The following is a 20,887-nucleotide window of genomic DNA, read 5'->3' as shown; positions in this document are numbered from 1 at the left end:
TGTTTTTGGTGCTTCTTCTCGTTGCACGGCCATGTAGTAGTGGATAGTCGGTTGGCCGACACTCCGTCTGGACGACGTAAAAATAGCAATAAATCCGTCGACCGTCTACAAATCGCAAATAAACCTAGGTATCGTTAGTTAAGCTATGCAAACACCATGGCTCGTGTGCCACCACATCCGTCAGCCGGACACGACAACCAGTTGGTCAACCGTCTGGTGCGCGTTGGATACTACGAGCTGGAAAAGACCATTGGCAAAGGCAACTTTGCTGTTGTCAAGCTGGCCAAACATGTGGTCACCAACTCCAAGGTAAGTGCTATCCACCTAATCCGAAAAAATAAATTTCCAAGTACCTAAGTGTATAAAATTCTGTTGATTAGAGTCTTATTGGCAATTATTGTTTGACATTAATACATGGATAGGTATTTATTTTATCTCAATATTTTCCTACCTACTTGAAATGTTTAAATGTTAAAATGTTGAAAAATTTACTGTTGTACACTAGTGTTTTTGTTCTCGCTTCAATTAAACTAATCTTTGAAATAAAATTTTTAATTTAATGTAAATAAATACATGAAAAAATACTTATCAGTATATATTGTACATAATATAATCCTGTTATTATACTTTTTTATTTGTTATTAATATCTTAAAATGTACCTGTTTGTCTTGATGTTCAAAAAAAAAAAAAAAGAGCTTATCTGTAGATACTAGTGACATACTAGGTACCTATGCGTACAACAAAAATTGTTCAATGTTTATGAACTGGAAACTTCAAATTAAATTAGTTTAGATTCAGTAAATTCTACCTTTCATATAATTTATAATTAAAAAAATTGATTTAATTTTTAACGTCAATTTAAAAATAATTATAAATTCTCTAGGTCCTATACAATTTTTTTTCCAAATATCTTTATAAAATTATTTTTGTTTAAAACTATTCAATGCTTTAATTCAAATTCCTGTTTCTGTAGTGATTGATGATTTTTTAAATGATTCTTAAATAAGTAGGTACATTTGTATATGATTAGCAAGGGACATGTACCTTTTTAATATTTTTGCTTTTAATGATTATGTTTTCATTGCTAAATTAACCATCACTGTAATAAAACAATATTTAGTTTAGTGATTGTTATTTTAAATTTATATACCTATAACCTACCTATATATTATATTTAGTTTATTCAACTGTATAATTACATATGTATATAAAATATTATAAGAGTCCAATTAATGTTTTAATAATAAGATACTAACCTACTGCCTTCATAGATTTAAAATTAAAAAGGTAGTTTAATTCATAAATCATATACATAATTGTAATAGAAAATTCACCTACTTAGCACAATTTGCTTTCTGAGTGTTGTATTATTATTATTTTTATTATTATTTTTATTATTTAATAATAATAAAATTGTAACACATTGTAACTATATAATAATGGCTCGAATAATGGTAAGGTTAGTGAAATTAAATTATTTCTTGGCACTAATAGCCTAATCACATACCTTTATAATTTGTTAAATTATTTTTATTTTTTATATTGGTAGGTATATTAAACAACACAATTATTTAATGTATAATTAAAATATTAAAATGTCTAATATTTTATAATTTCAATCACAATTAATTAATTAATGTACTAAATAATTGTGCTGATTATAATTTCGTTATATACTTAATTACATTTTAAAAACTTATCATTTAGTTGTATATATTACTTAATTTTAAATATAAATATTGCTTAAGTAGGTAACCGCTCTGATATACAGTTGTAGTTGAATGTATCTCACCAGTAGGAACTGTATGTATGTGTTAAATTAAAATTCAATAATAAATCATTGTAAATGATGAAAAATTATACTATGCAGAGCCAGTCTAACCTTTTGATAATCAAGGTTACCAAACAATTATTTTAATAATAATATCACATTTCTATAATAGCTATAGCTGAAAGTTCTAAAATAAAAAATTATAAAAGTATCACATTTCAACAAACCCCCCTGCATTTTCATTGTCGACCTCTCTAAATTACCAACCATCAAGTTGCTAGATGGTTCCCTCAATCTCTGGATTACTTAAATGTTTTTATTTTTTCAATAGAATTTAAGAATTGCTCGAGAATTACACTAGTTTTATTAGGTAATGAATGTTTACTCATTTAAACTCATTTTGGATTTTATTATAACTTTAAATCTGGCTCTAAAACAAAATCGTAATTTGTAAGCGTTTAATTAATAGATTACACATTTTTATTTTTGCTATAGTCTAATACCCATACTTTTTTTTAATAATGTTTAGTTAATTAAGTTACTTGATCATACTACGTTGAGTCTAATATAAAATCAAGTATAACCAGTGTTTATTAATAAGATATCCACTTACAAATTTAATTATTTAGCTAAATTGAACCAAACAACATAGGTGATAGGTACATATAAGTGTAATAAATTGTACCTCTCATTTTATTTATTCAAGTATGTTAAAGATATATTCTGATTACACCTCGGAGTATGACTGAACTATATTGAAATAAAAGCCAACTTTTTTTTATATAATGAATGCTTTTTAATCATATTCTCATTTAAAATATTTTATTCTATAAATTATATTATGTCAAATATAAAATATTCGCAAACAAGGAATACAAAAATATATTATTATAATACTGGCGATTTCATTTACTCATAATATACTAAGAGTTTCTTATTTTTCCTATGACCTCTTATATGGATTTAACTCTTTATTTAGATAGTATTAGATCCATCATAATCAAACATTTTTTTTAATTTATCAAAGCTTACCTGATTTAAATAGTATTACAAATAACTTGAACTATTCCTGTCACACAGTTAAATTTTTTTTTAACTTATGATGATAATGTATTGCACATTTATTTAACCAAAAATATTTTAAAATAAAATATAATATGGGATAGATTTACATGGCTATAAAATTAATGTTGTAAAAAATATTCAAAAATCTTAATATTTTATTGATAGAAATATTTAAAGGAATGTGTAGGTATTATATATTTGTATGAATAAAATGGTGGGATAAGAATAGTAATGAAACAAAATATTTTGTTAATTGTAAACTTGTACTAAAGTATTTATTTGGAAAAAAAATGAATAAGACATTTTTTTTAAATGTATTCCTCTATTTGATAATACCTAATTAAAGAAATATGCTATATATACATTCCTACACTATAGTATTTTTGTATAAAATAAATACTAATATGGATAAAATAGACAAAAAAAAAAACCATAAGATCTAAAATATGCAATCATATAGTTATGCCTTGTTGTAATTTGAATCAGATTTATATATCTCAAGTTATGGTGACATCTGATAAAATTTGATTAATATGCAATATCCTTATATTCAAAATAACTATGTCTCTAACATTGCATTAATTTATTTTATAAATTATCCCTTAGTAAGCTATATAATATAGCATAATGTAAGAGTTCATATTATAAAAGATGTCTTTGTGTAATTGTGTTAACTTATGCAAAAATGTTTTTTGTATTTGGAGAATATTTATTTTTTTTAATAATACAATTACAGAGTACTTTTTATCTTGCGGCTTATAAAATTATTCTGTATTCATAAAAATAAATTTTTTATTTTATAATTTATACTTAATAATCTTAATTTTAATTTAGTGTAATATCTGTAATAAATTGTATTCAGTTCTAAGTTCTTACAGCAATACTGTTAATGCATGTATATATTTTTATTCTTTAAATCAGGGTTTAAATACCTATAATAGTGTAATATTTTTCTTTTGTGCAAATGTGTAATAGATAGTTAGACTATTTTTTAGTTTGATTATTAGATGATTACGTATGGGTTACCTTAACCTTTGGTTTTATTATTTTTTTTTTATCAAACTACTGACCTTAGTATTTGATTTTGTATGAGTATAGGAAAAAATTAGTTTTCTATTTTTGCATTAAGAACTTATACATTACAATTAATCAACATTTATAAAGACAAAGTTTGAAATTTTTTTTAAGTATTCAAAAAAATTAAGAATATATTTCTAATATTAAAATTTTAAATTGTATTGTAATACTTAGGTACCTATGCATTACAATTGTTTTAATACATTTAAGTGAGTGCTCAACTGCAATCAGTTGTCCCTAATTAACTTAAAATTGAAATTAACTTAAAATACATAGACTATCCAAATTAATAATTTTGTTTATTTAATCTTCTATGTCTTAATTTGTTTATACAAATTTCAAATATTTCTTTATAGCATGATCATTCTTAACAGTAATTCACTTAATTGTGGGTTTTTAATATTGAAAATAATAACTGCATAGTTAAATAAGTATTATGTATATATATTAAATTTCCTACTATTAAATTTAACAATAAAATAAATTTATCATATTCCTAATTATATTTTTTCTGATGATTTATGTAAATGGTATCATATGCAAATGTATACATTTATTTCTACGGTCATTTATTGCAAAACTTATTTTAATATTTAATTTTTTTTCTAAATATTAAATACAATTATGAATAATAAGTCACTGTGTTAGTTTATTTTAATAAGTTGTATCTAGAGTTGTTTCATACATTTAAAGTGCAATATTAAGATTATACATTTTATTTTTATTTTTTTAAAACAACCAAATTAAAATTAATATTATTATTTTTCTTAATGTTCATTATCATAATCTTTAATACATATCTATTGTCTCCCAATATAATGTTTTACAAAAAGTATAGTTAACATTAATTATATGACGTAAACAATAACACAACATTGTATGTTTAATGTTTACCATGGTATCCAATTATATATAATAGATAATAATATATATTGTTAGTAGAGTTGCATAAATATAATCCCGTTAATGTTTACTTGTATTTGGTTTCATAACGATAATAATAAAAAAATAAAATCATGAAGATGCTGACTTCTTCATTCCATTTAAAATATTAGATAAAAGTATAGTTTAATTTAATGATTAAGAACAATTTCATTTGGCAAAATCATTATTCATAATACTACCTATCTCTTTATTTTTAATTTTAATTATTTTGCTTAATTCATTGTTGACTTCTTGTAAAAAATTACTATTTTCGAGCTATTCAATTTATTTTTAAAACAGTGTTTTTCTCTAGAATCTTATTTTTATTTACATATGAAACTATCTAGAAAAATTACCAAATTACATTATACAAAAATAATCACAATTTTTTAATTAAAATTCATTAGTTTTGCCTACAATAGTTTTAAAAATATTATTACCGCTCTTCATCAATGTCTTATGTTTCATTTCAGTTTTTTATGATTTTTGATAAATCTCTTTGAGTAAATCCACTTAATTTAATATTATTTGACTATGTACCTATTCAAATTTCAAAATAAAAATTTTTGTAAATTTAAATGATGCTTATTATTAATTGAAACACTTTTTTTGATTAAACAGAGATACCTAATATTTGGACAAATCATGTCTTCAAAAATATCATTCTCAATCGTTTTTGTATTGTGTGAAATCTCAATACCATAAAAAAAAAGATTCTGTGTAAATGTAGGTATTTTGTCTATGTTGGGTGTGGGCCAAAGTGAGAAAACAAACAGTGTGTTGAGAATGAAAAGTTAACATTGACAAAAACCTGTTTTAGACGGCTAGTTGGTCACGCTCTTAATGCGCAGAATATAGACAGATTATTATAGTTTTGAACTTTTAATTGCATATAGATACGTGTAGATAAATATCGCAAATAGACCTAACCGTTAATTTAATTTGAGTTCAATTATTTATTTGATCATTATTAAACTTTTCTCCTATATTTTATCAATTTAATATTTATCATATACTATGGATAGATTATGCGAATGTATCAATTAGCAACACATTAATCTGTATTTTATATTGTCAAAACCTTGAAGTGAGCATCAAATTAAATACACAAATATACAAACATTTAATATCATACTATTTTTCAATTTTTATTATCTGGAAATATTATATATATGACTATAATATAGCCAATACATTTCTTTTGGTGAGAAAAAAGTTGTAGATACTCTCATTTATAATAATGAAAATTCAGTATTCGAGAGCTATAATCTATCATGACTAGGGTTTGGATTTAAAAGCAGTATAATAAATGTATAAAGCATTTAAAATGTGAAAATAGGCCAAACAAATCATTTAATTTTTATAAAAAAGCAATTACAAACTTTATCAAAAAATTTCTGTTGATTTAACTAGTTTGTATTTTTACAAAAATGAATCCATAGATATGGATACAAATATGGGTTCTTTTCGAAAACCATTACTAACTTACTGTAACAAATACTTTATCAATATCGCCGATGTTAAATACCATTAAAACTAATTTAAAACAACATCAACAATGTGTAGTATTGTCAAGCTCTTATCGATTTGTTCCATTGATATTTTCAGAAAACTATCAGGTCAATTGATAATTAAACACATACAAATTAAAAAAGGGAAAAAAGCATATATGTACATGTAGGAAAAAAAGACAAAAAAAATGTTCACATTATCTTATAAATAAAATAAAATAATATTTTAATTTTAAAATTATTTTTCTTTTGTTATCCAAAAAAATAAAGGCATTTGCCTTCAAATCCAAACCCTAATCATGACGTATTATGCATAATGCTATCATAATTATAAGGTTTCAACTATTAACTCTTGACATATTTTTGGTTAACGGCACCTCATGACTAGAACGGCCCAACATTGTCCGGCCCACTGAGTTAAACTTGGTAATTTGCAGGGAAAATACGGCTTTGATCCTATATATTTTTAGTTTTAATTAATGCGTTTAGTAATACAATTTATAAACTGGTAATTTATTTTTTTAATATTTTTTTGTTTCAGGTTGCCATTAAAATAATTGACAAGACACAATTAAATGAGGATAATTTGAAAAAAATATTTAGGGAAATTCAAATTATGTCCAAACTTAATCATCCACATATAGTGAGATTATTTCAGGTATATTAATACATTTTACACTTAGTAGTTCATTATGTTGACTGATGATACAAAAAACATGTTTTTAAATGTTGACATATAGTTAACTTTAACTTTACATTGAAACTATCTAGTTTCATGAAGACTTAAATGGGGAGACCAAACTTATAAAGTCACCCATATGAGAAAACATCCTGTAATGAGTGGCTCTATTCAACGGTCATCAGTTGTAAAGGCCCGATTAGTATAAGAATTATTCATGTTTGTATGTCATGTTGAGTTTGGTTTCCGTGTTCTAGTCTTCATGTCTCGCCTATTCACTAAGTGATAACACTTTGGTCTATGCAGCTTTTTGATCAAAATATCATCATATTATTCAACTTTCATTACTTAAATGTATGTGTGTTACTTGTTTTCTTATGGCCTTAATGATTGGAGAATAGAAATGTAGAAACATTAATTTGTAAGTGTTCGTTGTTCAGAAAACCCAAATTTGTTTTGAGCATAAATATACTATTTGTGTCTCAAAAATTTTGCACATAACGTGATTTATAAATACTCAACAAAAACAATTTTGAAACGATTGTAAACAATGTAGTTATCTGAGTCGCTTTATTGAAAAACGTCAGATGTGTGTAATTATTCACAGTCTACATTTGTTATCGCTCTATAAGCAGGATACTACTTTCCTAACCTAACTTACGGCTACATTAAACAAGACTTATACAAATAAATAGACTGTTATGTTGCTGCTTGAATTGCTCTTTCATAAATTTCTTTCTGGATCAGAAATGCTACCACGTACCGGTTAACTGCATCCCACCTAGTTTCCGTCTGGATAAATATCTAAATCCAACTATTTTGTTGTATATATTTTAATTTGTGTTATATTAATCAGTATCAGTCTTATAAATTATTTTCTTATTTAATATTATTCAAACTTGCAGGTTATGGAAACTGAAAAAATGATTTATTTGGTAACTGAATATGCTGCTGGAGGAGAAATTTTTGGTAAATATAATTGTAATGCATACTTACAACTATATTTTTATAACAGGGATGTGCAAAATGTATTTATTGTTATAGTCGCCTTCATAAAAAATTAATCATTTTGATAAACATAAACCTGGCTGAATTATCAAAAAGCATGAAATGTTTACTTTGTTATTTATACTCTGGTTGAACCATATATTTTAGTGGTTTACAATTAATGATTGATAAACTAGAACCTAAGATTGACAGTCTAGAACTTAAACATTACAATTTAAAAAAATAAAAAAAAACCTTTTTCAAATAATCATTATTATTAAACACTTTATACACAGTAAGTAAGCTAAAACTGTCTTATTGTAAATAAATAAATCAGCAATTTTAATTTTTACTTGAACATTTTAAACATACATTTTATGCGAAATTTTAAAATTCAAAGATTTAAAAAACCATCCCTGTTTACAATGTCGAATTAAATTTTTTTGTATTCCCAATCTTTGTTTCTATAATTAATACTTTTGCTTGCAAACAATTTTCTTTTAATCTATCAGTACAAAATATACACTACTATGCCTATCTAAATTTAATCAGCATGATTAAAACAATATATTTTTACCCTTCAATTAAATTAAAATAAGATTTTACTCTTGTTTTCCTTCCCCCCTATGTCTTAAGTATTAAAAATAAACCCATCGGTGTGTTAACTTTATTGTTATACCATGTATAGTTGACGTAATCTATGTAAAATGCACATTGTATAGGTTTGATTAGTTATATAATATTTTAATTTCAATTTAGATTTTCTGGTAAAAAAAGGAAGAATGGATGAACCTGCTGCTTGTCATATTTTTAGACAAATAGTTGAAGCCGTTAGCTATTGCCATAATAAAAATATAGTTCATAGAGATTTAAAAGCAGAAAATTTGCTTTTAGATGCTGATAACAACATTAAACTTGCAGGTACCATTTTTATTTAGTAAATAATAAATACCTATGAATTTCTGTTTGTTGTTAAAATTATTTAACGTTAAATTATTTAGATTTCGGATTTAGTAATCATTTTTATGAAGGAAAATTACTTTCTACTTTGTAAATATCTCCTCCTTATGCAGCACCAGAATTATTTCAAGGACAAGAATATGATGGACCAAAAGCTGATATTTGGGTAATAAATTATATGTACAATAGTAAATATGCATATACAATTTTTTTGTCCCAAATGTTGTATTTATTTTGCATTTATTTATTATTTTTTTAATTTTATAACCTATCTTAGCTGATAACATTTGATATTTTTGCAGAGTTTGGGTGTAGTACTGTATGTGTTGGTTTGTGGTTCTCTTCCATTTGATGGAAACACTTTAAAAGTACTTCGTGCTAATGTTCTTTCTGGAATGTTTCGTGTGCCATATTTCATGTCGGCTGGTAAATAATTATAATACAATCTATTTTAACTGACAAATCTATCACTAATATAGTTAATATAATATTTATGTTAATAGTATTTGTTTTAAGATTTATTACAATAATATTTCAGTTTATTCTGAATCATTGTAAATATTTCTCCGGGGATTAGTGTCTGTGTTTTAAAAGATTTAAATAAATTCAATATTTACTTCAATAAAATGTTTTTTCTAAATCCACTACATTATTAGCTAGTATGTTTATACAACTTTTGAATTGATGATTCCATTTATTGGTCACCTAAATTATCATTGATATGAAATAATATTTAAAAATAATCAATAATCATTCAAATCTTTTATATTATTGAAGTGTTAGACACAACAAAACATGTTAATATTCAATTTTGAAAATATATTTTTATTTGTTTTCTTAAAATGTACTATATTTTATTTTATTTTCATTTGTTATTATGGTTAATCAGTATGCATTATAATTTATTGTTATTTGTTCTAGACTTAATTAAATTTTTTAAACATAATTTTTAAGTTTAGTTATTCAATGTTTCGATTTTTTGAAATAGTAAAAGATAAATCTAAAATATAATTTGTGCATCCGTGGTTATTCCTAACTATTGTATCCTAAATAATTTCTCAATTGTCCAATAATTTTAAACCCATTAGTTTTACCTCTTGTGACTTATTATTTTTCATAATTTATTAATAATTATTTTTTTATTAGCATGTGAACATTTAATACGACATATGTTAGTCATTGAGCCTGAAAAGAGACTAAGTCTGAATCAAATAGAGTCTCATAAATGGATGAAACAGGTACTAAAGAATGTATTTTATTTACATTCCAATAATAGCTTTTACATCTTGATTTTAATGTTGAAATTATATTATAATTTTAGTTGTCTGAACCAATTACTAAAAGATTAATAGTAGATGTAAACCCAATGATGAATACAGCTGTTATAGAACTTATGTTACAGTTACCTGGTCTAGATAAAGATATGATTGTTAATGTAAGTTTATTATATTAAATATTTTTATTTATTTGAAGTATGTTTTCAAGCCATTTAGATGTATATGTATATTAGAAGTATAGATATTTTATAACTAGACTTATTCACTTCGATGCAAGTGAACATTATTTTGTCGAGATGACACTTGAGTGCTAAAATATATTATCTAGTTGTGGGTCTACTAAGACCTAACTCCTAAGTGTTTTTATATTGGTACCAAGGATTACTTGGTGCTCTGGTGCATGTTTGATATTATTTTTTTTATGAAGAAAACATTATTGAAAGGTGTGTTTGAATAGTTATTTGTTATTTCTAATCTGTGTGAGTAATTGAGTGCAGCTCTCCTAGTTTGCTCTGGTTTAAATGTATCTCAGTTTGAGTCAGTGGCATGGCAAAGGACATTATTTGCCTTAATGCTTCAGTTTAAAAGGTAGTGGATGGGTGTCCTAGAGACTATAGGCACATATAATTTAAGACTTAAGTAAACACTAAGCAAATTGTTCTCACTTACCATACCTAAATACTTAATCACTAGTATAAATTAGTATGCCTTATAATTTAATGAAATTTGCCATGCCACTGGTTTGAGTTAAATAGATTCAGATGTTATTTGTTTGTGATTAGATATAGTGTAGAAATAGTTATTGTTGTAGATCGTAGCACATGATATGTGCATTAATAAAATATCACTAATGTAATATATCTTTAGCCGAATCACATAATTATGGGAGTATTATGCAGCATCCTACTAATTTAAGATGGATTATTAGATGTCAATATTATGATGTATAGACATATTAATTAAATGGCACAAGACAAAATATTTTTAAAAAATTCAAAAAAACATTTTATGCAGTAAAGTTTTTATACATTTTTAAAATAGCCATATTCTTGACCATTCTTCTTCAGGTATTCCAATAAAAAAATATATTAAAAAGAAATTGAAAATGACCAAGTTAAGGCAAATAAAATTGTTGACTTTGTTAGAATAATATCTATAGTTATTTTAACACGAATCGCATAATTTAATCAACCTCGATTTGAATACGTTTTTTTACAATTTCTTATTATCTAACTATTAATGGAGCTTTGCAAAAATGTATTAATCGTAACATTATAACTAGATGATATTTCACCTGTTTCTAAAAATAGAGACATTGATCTGTTGATATAACATAGTACAAAGGTCTTTATGATCTGGATACTCAATTCCATAGCTTTAAAGCTTGTTTGCAACTTGTATTATTTAGGGAGTAACATTTTACTGGAACGATGTAATCATTTTTTAAAACATATAAATCGTTTTAAATTGAAAAAAATAGTTAAGAGGATATTTGTCTCAAAAAAAATCCACAAGATTGATTATGTTCCACCAAAAGTACCGATATACAGCTCTCAAGAGAAAGCATTGTTAGCCATGTTTTACAGTACCAGTGGGTTGTAATTGTCTGTGGTTTTCTTATAAAACAAGCTTCATGCGTTCCAAGAACATGGGTTACTGAGTGGTTTTATTGTGAAAATACCTATACTTCCTATAACTTCCTGCAACAAATACTTTATTAATATCGCCAATATTAAATCCCATTAAAACTTATTTAAAACATAACACTTGAATAACATCTTTAAGCCAATTTTAGATATCTTCAAAAATCAAAAATCGGACTTCCTACGGAATCAGAATTTAATCTTCTCTATAATTTTCTTCATACGGGTTAATACCGTGAAACCACTTAATATTCTTGAAATGCTCAACCTTGTTTTAAAAAAATTTCTTGCAGACAAAGTTATCTTAAAAATTTAAAAACTCAAATGTAGAAAAACAATTTCAATAAAAAAAATTAATTTATTTACCTATTAATAAATTGTACTATAAAAAAACCATATTTAAATATATTGATTTGCTACTGAGATATAAGGATGATCTTTGGCGTTTGTGACATTCTGAATACTAATGGACAGCATCCGTATGAGTGGTGTGGGTATGCAGTTATGTAGATTCTCTAGTGCCAAATATTAAAAATCAAATTAAAACCATGGACAACTATTATAACGTTAATTCGTATTAATAATAATGCAATGAAGTATTTACCCTCTATCTAAACACTACATGGTTTGTGCTATCCACTTTGTATCGCAACAGTGGTTTATTCAAAAAATTTAAACGTATGGATGCCGCATTGTAAATATACATTCTACAGTGTGCATAGGACTTGAAGCCAAGACAACAGAAATAGATACCAAGTTTTTCTCTCGCACAGAAGTGCCCATACAAGAGTGAAATGGAATGGTAATAATTTTATATTGTCTATCTTAGCTTCACGATTTTGGATCATTGCCACATCCATATGTTTAATATCAATGGGTTTATCCCAGAAACCATAGTACCTATAAGAAATAAGAAGTATGTTCAATGATAAGACTGCATATATTGTTTAAGGTGCAATGTATAATTTACATATGCAATCAACAATAAACTCAATGTGACGTCACACGTATAATCTTATGGAATAAGAATGTATAAAAAAAGTATGCATAAAAACACAAGGCGATGCACATACTCAAACCAGGACGAAAACATAGTTTATGTTAAGCCTACTACTTTTTTCTTATACTAAGGCCACATCTACCAATTTGTACAGTCTATTGATATTTGTGTAAAAGTTCATTTACATAGATCTTGTACTAATAGATGGAGCGGTACCCCTGGTGGTAGTTACCGTGGTGACTAGCAGTTCTGCTCATTTCCTTGGACCACATCAGTTTGTGGATAGTTAAAAACAAAAACATCATGAACACATAATTATCATAATTCATGAATATTTCTTATAAGTTTCAGACAAATTTAAGAAATTATGATTTATTAATAAACTTGTATTAAGTATTGCTAGTAACTTGTCTAGTTTTTGATTTTGACATTTTCGTTATATTGACTTATTATAATAATACATCACTATAACACAATTTGCCGGCAACTGCCACCCAATACTGTTGGTCTGGCCAGCTTCGTCTATTGGTATTATAAGGTCTATGGGTAAGTATTAGTTTTCAAAATTATTTGGTTATGCTTCTATTGAATGCACTGTAGTCTTGTACATATTTGGATATCATAATATTCCGGGATTTCCATAGACCTTATGCGTATAATGGACGGATTGGGGATCTAGTTCTAGCTGTGAGATTTGAATGTTCTGTTCTGGTGTTACCACATTACACAGAGTATGCACACTAGATGATACATTAAAGTGTATAATATTTATTATTTATCATTGTAACGCAAATTCCTTAGGACTGCCGTAAATAATATATACATTATACATGGATGGGACATACCATGTATTCAAGTGTTATTGATAAACATATTAGTTACCAAAGTAGTCACATGTAATTAAGGTGTGATATCGCAACAATGATACGTGATAAGTGAAACTACTATACAAACATTAATATATTTTTTTAGTTTCTACTTTTTAATAATAACTTAAAAACACTGAAAAATAATAGATGAATATAATGGTCAGTAATAATGATAGCAAAACAACCATATTGAAATTAATTATCTAACTAAAAAATTAGCAGATTATTGGTTTAAAAAAATTTTATAACCAGTATCTATATCCACAAATAACCATTATGGTGACTATTAGAATTTTTGCTCACACTATACCGTGCATATTAGGTATAGGGGTGGTCCGATCCATGTATATTATCTACGAAAAACCACGTGGGCTTTACATTCTTTGCGTGGTTCCTACATTGTCTAGTTAAGTGTCGATTAACGCTAACCAGTTGATAACAGATTTTATTACCGGCAGAATGACCAGTAAGTCTACTAGTATGAGGTTTATGGTATTTTCATAATACAATTTCTTACAAATACAAATGTTTGTATCTATACTATCAAAATCAGAACCTCATAACTATTACTATACAATTATTGTTATGAACATATTAATGTTAAATTTGTTATTCAATATTTCTCATGATCCTCAATCACCATAAAGTGTTTTATTATTCTTCATCTACATAATATATAATATGTAAAAATGAAACACAGTGTAAATAAACATAATTGTAAAATATTAATACATGCCACAGTTTTTTTTACTGTTCTTGAACAATTGACGAAATTGATTTACTGTAGCTATCAAATTATGTTTCTTAAGAAATATGTGTATTTCTTCATTTAAAAACTTTTCGTTATTGTTAACATTTGTTTTATTAGTCTGTTCAGCAAAAGAAATTTGACCACGTCAGTGCAATTTACCATTTATTGGTTGACAAACTAGATACAACTGTTAATCAAAGCAACACTGCTAATCAATCATTAGTTAATGAAACTAGTAAGCTTGCGTTTATTCTTAAGTCACAAAAGTTAAAATAATTTATATAAATATCATATATATAGGTATAAATGGATCTGTTAACATCAATTCAAATTTAATTGAAAATTTACCATTATATTCAATGTCACTTTATGCTCAAGATGGTTCAATTTATGATAGTCAGCAATTAGAAAAGGTATTTTTTAAACTTTGTTATTTATTCTTTAATGTTTTAAAACATTCTATGATTACAATTTAAAAATAAATTTACAGTATGGTGATGTTGATATTGGAGAATCCACTAGTTCAAATAAGACTCAAGATAATCATCCAGTGACTACTCGTCGTCATACCGTTGGTCCTGGAAATGGCTTGATGACTCAAGTAACAAATAACTTTTCATTATTTAATTTATGAATCTAAATTGCCATTCTTTTATAAAATGTGTGTTTATTTTTGTGTCAATATATTTAAACATTTTGATAATATGTATTCTTAGCAATAATGCAAAACCAATTTTCTTAAATTTAGTTTTACAGCAATAATAATGAATTATGATTTTAAATTCAAAACTCATATAAAGACGGATTAATATTATTAAATAAAATGAATTTAATTAATTGCATATTATGAATTATGGAAAATATGTTTTTAATAAATTATTCATAAAAAAAAAAATACATTATATTGACGTTTTTAAATGTATTGACTCATTCGCTTTAAAAGTATCTCTGTATAACATTGTGTATATTTCTATTATCTTGTTTAATTAATACATTATTTTAGGTGATGGAATCACATTATATAACACACCTTCAAACTGGACGTAATGTAAATGTTTTGCCAAATACAAATTTACCTTTGAACATTCCATTAGTTGAATTCCAATCTCCCAAAAATTTTACAATCAAAGATCAACATTTATTAAAACCACCACAAGTTATGGGAGAAAGTAATGATAGATTTAAAACAAGTTATTTAGAAAAATATATTTTTAACTTATTATTTTTAGGTAACAACTTTGGTAGACGTGCATCAGATGGCGGTGCAAATTTACAAATGTCACAAAAAATGAACTGTACGTTTAGTGAACCGAGCAGCAAGGAAGATTTAAAAAAAGTAAACTTTATGCTGAAATTATATTACTCAATATACACAGATCAATAATTTTATAGTCAAATAATAGCAAAACAAATTTTTTTCAAAATAAAGATGAATCGCTTTTATAAACTAAGATATTATGATAATCTAGTTTATTATTAATATCCAGGTAACAATTTATTTTATTTTGTTGATAGCAAGTGAAAATTGATCCCAATGATTTAAGAAATGCAATAATTGATCAATCAAGTAAAGGAAACTTATTGTCTGAAGATAATGTTGCATCAGCTAGTTCTAGGTATTTTATAATAAAATTCATGTTTGACTGTTGTGTTTTTTTTTCTTAACTTGTACCGTTTTGTTAAAATGCATTGTACTATATATACTTACAGCCGTTATACCAAAGTAATGTGCAATACCTCTAGACATGGGATGGGTAACAAAGAGGAAGCTCAAGCCCAACAAACTAATTTACAAAATACACGAACTAGACGCAGTGGTGTGTCAACTGTGATGGATAGACCCCCAGGTATATTATTTTCATTCTTAAAATGCTTGAAATTTGAGTTTTACTTAATTTTGTATTCCTCTACGACAACATGACACCCTTGTTGTAAGTACTCTTTGATATAATTAAAGTTAAATTAAAGTTCTTATAATAATTATCTTTACAAATTACAAATTCTTTATTTTTTATTACTGTTACATTTGTTGTACAAATATTGCATATTATATAGCCATTTTATTATGTATATAAGATTAAAAATATATAAATGTAAATTGTAATTTCAATTTTGATCTAAAAATGAACTAATTAAGGATTTTCTTGATTATTTACTTCGTGAAATAACTCCTAGATAATAATAATTTATAAACAATGCAGGTCTTTAGTTTTCAACCAACTTATTTATAAAACAACTTAAGAAAAAAGTAAGTTACTCTATACCATACTTTTGATTTTTATAGCATTTTGGACAAATAATATTTAGTTTTGATTAGTTCCTTATTACATCCGTATGAAGTTTTGAATAATATTATTATATTCTGTGTGTGTGTTTGTGTTTGTTTTAAATGCATTATTACCTTTATTCTATTATTATTAGATAGACACTAAACCGTATTGTAGTGTTGGTTTTGTATGTGTAGTTTAGTTTTAATTTGTATTATTATTATTTTATTTTGGTAGTTAACACATTTTAGATTTTATTTTTCTTAAGAGGGTGCAACAGTCACGTTTTTACTGAAAATAATAGTCATCAATTATTAGATTTATTTTTAAAAAAAAATATTGAAATTAAGATATTAAAAAAATTGCCTACCTGCAATCAAATAAGTCTTTACATTTATTTTGGTTAATAAATTTGGTTCATTATATGAGCATGAAGAAGGCTGTCATAATACTGTAACCATAACATATTGAATCAATTATGTGATTTCAATAATCTAAAATATTTCTGAAACATTTTTTAAAATTCGTAAATAATGTATTGTAACATCTTTTTTAATTATTCTTAAATTTAAATATTTTGCTAGAATATTCCACATTAATCAATCTAAATAAAAACTGTTACTGTTAAGCCCTCTTAATTAGTAGTTTGTTTGTTTCCATTGCTTTTTTTTTTTCAAAGTCATTAGTCCTGAAGTGGTGCGTGAAGTAGAAGCACGTATGAATCGAGAGTATGTACCACCACCATTACCAATGGTCAGCACTTCTAGACATAGTCACCGTATATCTCAGGTTTCAGTTTTACCAACAGTACAAGAACTGCATAGACATTCAGGTATCATGTTTTTTTTTTTCTATGAGTACCTAGCATCTGTGGGCATTATCTTGTAAATTATTTATTAATTTTAATTATTTACAAAAACTATTTTATTATTTTTTGATTAGGTCGTGAAAGTTTAAAAGATGTTAGTGGTTATTTGCCATCTGAACGATATAGTCCAGTACGAAGAACAAGTGAACCAGTTGTCACGTCTAGTGAAAATCTAGATCAACCTAATATTCGTAATATCCAACAGGAACATATTCAGCTTCAAGTAAAATTAACCTATCAGTATTATTTATAAAAACTTAATAATTAATCTGTTCCTTATTAACAGCAAAAAATGAGTGAAAACACATTGGATACTTGGGATCATGCTGAATTACAAATGCTTCATACATATCATTTACAAAGTCTGCAAACATTAGTAGATCAAACTTCATTTTTAAATACAACTTCTAATCATCAAGGTATTACAATATGAATCCTTTATATGTAAATGTTGTTTAAAAAAGTTAATTCATAACTAGAAAAAAATAATTTTTTCAGGCAATTCAAATGTTCTTAGCCAACATTTGCAAAATTTGAATTTACATCAAACACCTTTAGTTAATGTTCCACAAACCCAAGGTAAGAATTTTCAGTACTTTAACTATTTAAAAAAATTTTAAATTGCAGATAAAAAATATATATGAAGCATTGAGAAATGATTATAACAGTATTGTTAATGGGGAGCTTTAATACCTTCCATAATTTTACTGTGGAATTTTCTTCTATTTATTATTCAATGAGTTCTATTAAAAATTATTCTTGCAATGTATTAATCAAGTTAAACCATAAACTACCAAACTTTTTAAATTATCCAAGTTTATGTATGAATTTCTATATTATACAATTAAAATTAATTTAGTTTTCATAAACAACTTAGGATGTTCGGTAAGGATTAATATTTCCAATCAATTTCATTATAAAATAACATGTCAAATTTATTTAAATACTATCTATAACTTTAAATAGTTGAACCCTAAGTCCATAATAAAGTGGTTAATATAATAATTTATTTTTTCTTCAAATAATATTGTATTTTATTTTATTTATAGGTTCAATTACTCAAGGTACACCAAATATAATGTCCAATCATCAAATTCCAGTTCCGTTGGACTTGCGAACGAATAATAAAATAAATCCTCAACCAACTATCGTAGTAGAAGATAATACAATAGGTTAGTGTTATTTGTTCTTTGAGTATCATTGTGTACCACTAACATACATTTTTATCCTTGTTTTCCAACTATCTTGGGTTAGCCAACCCAATCCTACATCTCCAAAATGCTCTGTCTCTTACCTCTTTTTTACTCACGCCAGTTATTTCTATACCATTCTTTATTCTATATGTTTATATATTTCAAATGAAATCTCAACTCTGAACACTCCTGAACTCTTAGCATATGCCTTCTTCAAATCTATAAACATCATACCCAAATTTGTTTTCCATTTCCCTATATTTCTCCACATGGATTTCTCCTATTTTCCAATCTATAAACCCTAACTTATTCTTTGAAATTGTAGTCTGTCGTCTCGTTGCTTATTCTCTTGTCTATAACTTTTTCCCAAATCTTGTGCTGGGACCTAACATTTTGTAATGTAAGAAGTAGGTATCTCGTTCCAAGCAATACTCTTTCTTGTGATTAATACTGTAATTACATTATTTCTTTTATCAATCTTAATAAATTTATAAAACAATTATAGTTCCATAGCCAAATAACAATATTTGAGTATTACATATATTTTATTTATTTACTTTTAGCAATAGGTGAAGAAAAACTTCTTCCAAATCCAGAAATATCACTTATGATAACTAACGAAGAAGGTGGTATGATGGAAGTAGACTCATTACTGACAAATTCAGTGAATTCTGTGAATACAGGTAATACTTTACTAAAAAAGTCAAGTACTGATCAACCACTTTCAGCTATACGTGATGGTTATGAAGAAATCAATCATATGACTGCTGATAGAAATAATATTATAACTGATATGGACTCTTCAACTTGTTTGAAAACAGCTCCACTTTTTTCTGACTATATTCTAAAAAGAACTGCTAGTGATGCATTTGTTGTAGACTTGTCTGATTTCTATTCGAATTACACCTCTGGTAATATACTCAACATAGTCAAATATTTGATATCATCCAACATTCGGGTATGGCCTGTGCTAGATAGACAAAATGTGTTGCAATTTCCAACAGGCTTGCAAATTGAACTGGAAGTGTGTTCAAACGACACAGGTGCCAATTCATATTTAAAAATTCAGCGACTCTCTGGAGATTCAACTGAGTACAATAACATTTGTCATAGGCTGGTCGAAGACTATTTACCTTGTAACGAATAATATTATTAATCATTATATTACTTTTAATCTTTTCATGGCTGTGCTACTTTTGTGAATGCAATTAATTAATATTAGTCATTAGTTTTAATAAGAATCTTTCGTTATTAGAATTTATACACAAAGACCTTAATCATGCAGTTGTGAATTATAACTAATCATCTTTATCTTATACGGACTGATTTCAATATAAATTATATATTTTACCAAACTCTTATTTGAGATTTCCATTTAAATAATTATATTTTATAAATTTTTAATTAAATGTGCGTTTGTAAAGTGGCAGCACAAAATGTATTCCATTTGTACTATTCCAATAACCATGTAATCAAATATATTGTATATTTAGCTAATAATATGTGAATGCTGTTATTGTATATTTATTTCCAATTGTTAAAATAATTTTATGATATTGTTAACTCGTTTTTTTTCTAAATTTATACATTTAATATGTCTTAGAGCATCTGACATTAAAATAAATGCATATAAGAATAGAATATTTCATAGTTATAGCAAATATTTTTTTTTTAGAATAATTAATCAAGTCTTGATCAAAACCGTATTATACTCGCAATAAATGTTATCAAATTTCATAACTCTATCAGTTCAGAAGTCTTAAATTAACCAAAGAGTTACTAAAACTTGTATAATATATTGTTATAATAAAAAAAAGAGTTTAAAATTTATTTGGTATTTAAAATTTTACTTCTGGGCTGTACAAATATTTTTAATACTCCAATATTGATTCGTTGGTATTTGTTTGTTATTACTTTTTTACTTTTTTATTGTGATCTTTTTATTGTTATATTAATATTATTATATATTTTTTTTTCACAGTCTACTGTGATCTGTGAACCATGTTTACCACCATTGGCTATTATTAATAACCTTACCTTATTC

The 20,887-nt window shown here is 25.7% G+C and overlaps 1 protein-coding gene across 1 annotated transcript; it reads left to right on the top strand.

Annotated features, from left to right (window-relative positions):
- Positions 1-156: 156 nt before the first annotated feature.
- On the top strand, positions 157-20,704 carry LOC111036079 (serine/threonine-protein kinase SIK3-like). Its single transcript, XM_022317972.1, is given in 21 exon segments — positions 157-309; positions 6,891-7,007; positions 7,934-7,997; positions 8,775-8,936; positions 9,017-9,141; positions 9,278-9,401; positions 10,122-10,213; positions 10,297-10,410; positions 14,633-14,750; positions 14,816-14,928; positions 15,006-15,116; positions 15,519-15,684; positions 15,745-15,851; positions 16,031-16,131; positions 16,226-16,362; positions 17,462-17,614; positions 17,725-17,873; positions 17,937-18,069; positions 18,149-18,229; positions 18,700-18,822; positions 19,407-20,704. Coding segments are annotated over 21 exon segments (3,027 nt in total). The 3' UTR covers positions 19,991-20,704.
- The last annotated feature ends 183 nt before the right edge of the window (positions 20,705-20,887 follow it).

Source organism: Myzus persicae, unplaced genomic scaffold (genome assembly GCF_001856785.1).
Source record: "Myzus persicae strain clone G006 unplaced genomic scaffold, MPER_G0061.0, whole genome shotgun sequence".
Lineage (NCBI taxonomy): Eukaryota > Metazoa > Arthropoda > Insecta > Hemiptera > Aphididae > Myzus > Myzus persicae.
Note: the sequence above shows the minus strand (reverse complement) of the source record. Positions and strands in the feature narration are given on the sequence as shown.